Below are 7,206 nucleotides of genomic sequence, written 5' to 3'. Positions count from 1 at the left end.
TAAATTTTGTTCAACACTAAATAGAACAATACATACCCTTAGTTTTAAGGGTTCATTTGTTCAAGAATAGATATGTGCATTACATATATGACATCCCAGACATAATCAAGAATGTACAACAGCTCCAGCCATTAGTTGTCATCATCTTGCGTTAATATGATTCAAGCAAATTTCTCTCTCTGCAGAGGACAGAAAGTAACCAATGGGGTTAAAATGGATAACCAATTGTTTAAGGTGATCTCAGTTGCAGTAACATATGTTGAATCTCCCACAAATTCACATGAGCTAAAGGATTCTCTCTTTGGATAATTCCTTGAATTCCTTTTTCTATTTCCATGGTTTCCTTTATAATATTTGCCACACAAAATCCCATAGCACTCAGGCACATAACCATTTGGATCCTCATCATCTTCAGGCCTTCAACATGTGTCACTGCTTCTCCTATATGCCTAAGAAATGAATCAACAATCTTGTCTGACTCCTCCCCATCAATATGCTGGGTCCCACCTGACTCAAGGTCACCGATTCGCCCATTCTTCTTGTGAGACTCTTCAGCTAAGCCCTTCAAAGACTTTACTTGAAGAACTTCTTGGAAGCAAACCAAGTATGAACAGATGCAGTCCTTAAAAGATTCAAGATCTTCACTGATAGGCTTGTAAATCTCACTGTGGGACATCACATGAGTGCAAGATGCTTGAGGAAGACAGTCAATGGTATCCACTATGAAATCCAAAAGTTCAATCACAGTGGACAATGAACCCAAAACCTGCCCATAACTAACATGAGGAAATGGGACAAACCAAAAGTCAGGTTCAGCTTTTGCTTCTTCAACCAAATTCTTCAGTTCAGTCAAATGGGTCCTCAATCTAGTCTGTGTTTCTTTCACCTCTGCAAATCTTAAGCGAGGTCGTTTGGTGCAACTAATAAAAGACAAACAGTCATTTAGCTCTTCAAGTGTTTCAAGGAGTTTGGCTCTTGCTAGAGTTGAAGCTCTCCTAGGACAGAGTATGAGTTCAACAAGGATACAACAGAGGATTCCAAAACAAGTCTCTGTGATCCTCTCAATGGCAAATTGAGAAGGTGACCCATAGTTTCTTCTGCCTAGAATTATGACTGCTCCAATAAATGCAGTCAAACCTCCCGCATAACCATACATCTCACTCTGACTTATGAAGCTAGTGAAGACCACCCATGGTATCAATGCAATATATCTCAAGTATTCAAGCCTTTGTGTAAGAAAGCAACCAAAAACCCCATAAACAGACCCCAAAACTGTGCCTTGTGCCCTCATGCTGGCCATCTTGAAAGTGGGTTCTCTCTTTGCTGCCATAGAGACAGCCACAGCTAGTCCCCCCCAATAACCATTGTCCTGGGTGAAGAGAATTCCAAAAAGAACAGAGAGGCCTAATGATATTGAGCACTTTACAGCCATTAACAGGCTCTCTGTATCAATTTTTAAAGACCAACCATCTTTATCCTTCTTCATGGATGTGTGACTTTTTGGGTCCTTGGTGGTTTTCTCCTGTTGTTTCTGAGGACATGCTATGTTTTCATAGAGACGTTTCATGCAAAACAGGAAGAAAAAAGGAGGCAAATCTTTATAACACAATGGTTCCACTGCTTCTAGTGCTTCAAAACTTATTTCCAGAGTCTGAGTATCATTATCACATACTTGACTTGAATCCTTAACTTCTTGATCTATTGATTGCCCAATTCTCTCTGTCATGACACTTAAAAGATCCTTGGGCCCTTTATCACCCATTGACTTGTTTATAGGAAATGAAGGGAAAGAGCTCAATGCAATTTCCATTCCCTTTATAGGTCTCTCAAGTGAGAACATTTTCTCCAAAAGAGCTCTAGAGTTGGGTGCCAAGCAGCCAAGAAGGGGCTTCTCCCATCCAATATTTGCCTGTTTCCAGTACAATATTAAACACAAATCAGTCAAAAGAGTATTGCTTGGCAAAATGAACATACTCACAATGTGTGTATGTGTGTGTATATATATATATATATTCCATTGTCTGTATCTGTACCTGTATCTGCCTCACAGTGTTGATAAGATGAGCTCTAGCATCTCCCACTGTTCTGACTTGAGAAAGAGAGGCACTTGCAGAAGAAACATTCTCAGCAAAGTATCCATCCACTAGCAGTTTCAGCATGTTTGAGGAGATTTGTCCTATTAACTGAACCTTTTCCTTAATCTGCATCAGAACAGGTAAAGACAAATTGGACAAGGAATTTTAAGATTGAAGACACCATGGATTATGGAAAATCAACTTGACTTTTTGTTTATATCTTGCAATGTAACTTGAGCTCACCCGTGCAACATTGTTCACCTTTAGGTGTCTTAATAATATATATATGTGTGTGTGTGTGTGTGTGTGTGTGTGTGTGTGTGTGTGTGTGCACGCTACAAACATTTCTCACGTTTTGCTTGTTTTCCTGAAAGTAACCTTATAGATGCAATCTACTTGTTTTGCTTAATATATGGGAATCGGCCATTGGGTCATCCGATCATGATACATAGGGAAGGTTTTATGAAGCTTGAAAAATCAATTATGCAATATATATGTGATATTTGCCAGACACCTAAAATTATGTTTTCTGATTAAAAAACAGGATCCAAATGCCAAGTTCTAGCATTTCAACCATACTAAATCCATCTATAAGGTCCAGTTGGATTAACCCATGGCATAATGATGTAGAGGCATTTGTATCTACTACACACGTTTGCAGCAAATATATAAATTGACATCACATACCAAGGAGGTCGTATCTTAAAGGTATTATACAAAAGAAAGAAGTTGTAGACAATAATTCAATTATATCATCTTTTCATAAAAAAAGGGATTTGCGAGCTTGTTGCTCTCTCTCTCTCTCTCTCTCTCTATATATATATATATATATATATATATATATATATATATATAATTCCCTAAAAAGTGGAGTCTGTGATGCCCTACTTTTACTTGTTGCAGCTTGCACGGTTGGACATTAAAATGAGGTTACCAAGAACCAAGTTTTTTTTTTTAAAGAATGGTACCAAGAACCAAGTTGCTCCTAGCAACTTGGCCCAAGTGGCACGAGCCATGAAGGCCAGCTGACTCATGGGTCAATAACTCAAATAATATATCGTTTACTTAGCAAGTAAGCTTTTGCTCATTCTCTAGTAAAGGCCTCAACGTACACCCAGTCAATGAAAATGCGGGCAGGTTATATGTTCCCCCAGGAACACGCAATTCCCCCCAGGAACACGCACTGTACAGTGCGTGTTCCTGGGTCCCCACTGAGCGCCGCGTGGCACTTAGTGGGGTGTAGGGGGAGCCGTAAACCACCGTACATCCTGCACACTGATGTACGACGGTGTACGGCTCTCCCGTACACCCCACTGAGCACCACGTGACGCTCAGTGGAGACCCCGGAACACGCACTGCGTATTCCGGGGGTGCACACGCAACACCCTCTCATGCAAAACCGCCACTCAAGCAACTGGACCAGTGAATCAAATTCAAACACAACTTTACGGTTAGACAAGTAAAGTGAGCCCCACACCCATTTACAATCCATCTACCAAAAAGGATTGCAGTTGCATCCAATGTCACAAAGACACGGATACAACCTGATACGTGACTCGAGTTTTACACATGTTTGGATTTTTTTTTCAAAAAATGAGATACGACGACACAGGTTTTTGAATATTTTAATCGATAAAAAAAGTATTTTTTGATGCTTTAATATATAAAAATATTTGTTTGAAATATTACTAAAAATAATAAAATAATATACAAAAATATTACATTTATATGTCCATACGTATCATGTTCGTGTCAGAGTGTCATAGCATGTCCGACTCGTGTCACCAATGACACGTCCCCTAAATGAAATGTCATTGTGGCATCGGTTACATCATGGGGCGTGCTCATTCGCATTGGATAGTAATGATTTATGGCTTATTATGGGCCATGTTTCCGCTAGACACATGGATTATAAATTTCAAGTTTTCATGGTCTAGAGTTGGCTCATTCAACATGCACCTAGTTCTCATTTGCAACGAATCAATATCCATCTTGTTATAGGTACTTGATAAGAATTTCTAAATTATGGGTATGAGACGTATGACTATATACATGTACATATATATATATATATATATATTTTATATGTGTGTGTCTGTGTATATGTGCGGTTGTGTATAGATCAAACATTACAGAAGAATTGACAAAAACAACATTTTATGCACCTTAAAAGTGGAAGCAAAGAAAATTAAAGAGGCTATAATATGCACACCTTAAAGCAAGCCAGCCTAGGCACAGGCACAAGCAATGCCAGAACTGATGCAGCTGCTCCCACAGCCGTGCTCCATGCAGCATGCAGAGGGTACACACTAGCATCCATGCCCTTCCCCCTCTGCATATAAGCAGCAACATACACAATAACAATCTGCCCAAGTGCCACCCTCTTAGATACAATATGTGTGGACTTTGGGAGTGAGACCAGGAAGCCACTAACGGTGACCACCAGCATGATGGACCACGGCGAGAGGCTCGACGGTCCCATGAGCCATAGGCTCAACAAGGCTGGGCAGGCGCCTTGCACCGTGCCATAGAGTGCCAGTGCCAAGCCCTGTACAGCCTCTCCCAGGCAAGCCTCGCCGACAATGAGTGTGGCCGTCAAGTAGGCAAATGGCTGGAAGTCCATCGGCTGGTGAAGCCGCGCGTTGTAAAACTCAATAGCGAATCCTACCATGATGCAAGCCCAGCCGGTCCGGAATGCCGACCCGATCCGAGACTTCCACATGATCCATGCATACCCGTGTGCCATCAAGTCAGGACTTTGGAATTTCTTGATCTTTCAATCTTGATCTCTCCTTTCTCACACTAAAAGAGGAGGAGGTAGCAAGGGTGTCAATAATATACAATGCAGCATATATATCACCTGCCCGGTTTATATATGCATCGAAGATGGCAAAGCAAAAGGCAACCACCATACAAGCTTGGCTGACTTTGCCACGTCGGATCATTCATGTGTGGCCCCCAGCCAACGCTCACAGTTCTGGACTCATGGGGGGGGTTGAATTTTTCTTGGCTCTTGAGGTTGGCTAAAGTTGTACTCTTCTGTTATCTGACAATGATATTGGTGAGAGAATAACATAACAATTATATTTGTGTAAGAGAATAACATGACAACTATAGTAGTGTGTGTGTGGTTGTATCAGCAAAGTGCAAAAGAGATGCTTATCTTTCTTTTAGTATTTGATGAAAGGGAAAGGCTCTAGTATAACAAAACATTGGTGCACATTGTATGGCTCTTATATAGCACGTCAGAATTAATGGACGGTCCAGAACATAATAGGTGGTCCCACCTGTGCCCGGCCGGACCCCCTTACATTTGGTTTAAGTGAAGACCACCATGAGCAACCAAAGCTCTAAATTATGAAGAATAGTTTCCAGTTAAGCATAAGTTAGGTAGCTTACTTGAAAAACCATCAGTCCAGATGTTCAGTTTGTGCTTGCATGATCTTGCAGCAACACGGCCTATGACCATACAAATCTGGGAGACGTATTAGCCTACATCGCAGGTAGGTTCGGTAAACCAGTAGAACGAGCTCAGCTTGAAGTGTTCGAGCTAGGCTTATTCTTTTGGCAGGCCGACCAGAGTTCAAACGCATAATGAACCCAAGCTAAACGAGCTGAGCTTGAGCTAGCTTATTTATTTCATCTCTAGACCTGTTGCTTGCAAACCAAATGCTTCAATCATTTGTTCTGCTACTATGTTATATGATGTGAAATATATGTGAGCCGAGTGAAGCCTGACACATTCCGTTCGGCTTGTAGAGCCTATTTTATAAGCTCAAACAAGCTCTAAACGAGCTGAACACTTGGTTAATCTGCTTATTATTAGAAAAATGTTTCTAGAAGAGACCAGCATATGCATGGGATCTATTTCTAGTTCTGGATTCAGAAAGTCGATTTCAATGTGACCAGTCTTTTTTTAATAGATTTGAGAAAATTTTATAATTGCCTCTTGAAGTTGGGAAAGATGATCACCAAATATTGTCCACCAACAAGAAACAAGAAGTTAACAGTTGCTTTCTGCTCTGGATGCTTTTGATTGTTGGATGTTCTGTCTTTTTTAGGTCTAGGGAGATTTGAACTACCAAACAGCAAGTTGGTGAGTGAGAATGGAACACGGAGCCTGTTGCAATAAATAATTGCGGTATGAGATAGCATGTTGTTACCTTCTTGGTCCATGAACCATTGGCTTGGACTTTGAGGTTCTCGTGCTCCCTGCAAGTTGGGAAAACAAACCAATTATGATGAAGACCAGCACCTTAATTTTATGTTCCCACTCTCTCTCTCTCTCTCTCTCTCTCTCTCTCTCTCTCTCTTTATATATATATATATTTCTTGCGCCACATTGTAAAAGCTAAGAGCTAGCTTGATGTGCTACTGTAGTGCATTAACATAGATGTGACTTGATAGTGCAAATTTGTACGAAAAGATTGACGATTTTCTTCTTCAATTTTTGTCAAATACAAAGGCTTAATGTGTCAACTAAGTTGTGTCAATACATAGTTAATACCTTTCTCGGCATTTTTTTTGGGCTAACTGTCGCAGTGTTTGGACATTAGGATCGGGTCCAACCGGAGGTGACCCTGTTTGACACAAGACATAAGTAATTAAGAGGGGTTACATAATTCACATTTAACGTGGGCATCAGAAGATTCACATACATGAATGTGATGCATGTAACTCACTCTTTCTCCCCTACATAAAGAAAGACATGGTTACTTGATGAGTGCAACTAAAGTGCGCTCTCTCTCATTTGGGTTAAAGGGTCCTTCTTACCTTTTGACCTGACGACCTGGGTTCATCATGGGCGTCGATTGGCTGAGGAGAACGCCGAGCACCCGCGTTTACTCAAAATTCATCCGGATCAACTATGGCAATTTCTAGTATGTTTTTGTAATTCATGTTGGTTTTCACCGACATTGGGTTATGAGCCCACACCTCGCATCTGCTGCGCATGAGGGTGCATCGATGTTCATTCAACACTCGTTGGAATACCGATTTTTCATTGTGTTTTCTGTAGCCTCCGCTAGCAGCCCTCACCACCAAACGCAGCGCTCTGCCAGCCACTTTGCTGGCTGTTACAGTCAACAGATGGTCAAAAGTAGGCCGTCAGAGGTCGACCCTCACTGTCGGT

The 7,206-nt window shown here is 41.1% G+C and overlaps 1 protein-coding gene across 1 annotated transcript; it reads right to left on the bottom strand.

Moving 5' to 3' along the window:
- Positions 1-229: 229 nt before the first annotated feature.
- LOC149821253 (uncharacterized) lies at positions 230-4,821 on the bottom strand. Its single transcript, XM_089981922.1, has 3 exons — positions 4,288-4,821; positions 2,034-2,201; positions 230-1,909 (listed from the first exon to the last, which is right to left on the bottom strand). The coding sequence occupies exons 1-3, from the start codon at positions 4,819-4,821 to the stop codon at positions 230-232; spliced, it is 2,382 nt and encodes a 793-aa protein (XP_089838048.1).
- Positions 4,822-7,206: the final 2,385 nt, after the last annotated feature.

This window comes from Nuphar pumila, chromosome 12 (genome assembly GCF_984573655.1).
Source record: "Nuphar pumila chromosome 12, dmNupPumi1.hap1.1, whole genome shotgun sequence".
Classification (NCBI taxonomy): domain Eukaryota; kingdom Viridiplantae; phylum Streptophyta; class Magnoliopsida; order Nymphaeales; family Nymphaeaceae; genus Nuphar; species Nuphar pumila.
This window is presented reverse-complemented; position numbering and strand designations above follow the sequence as displayed.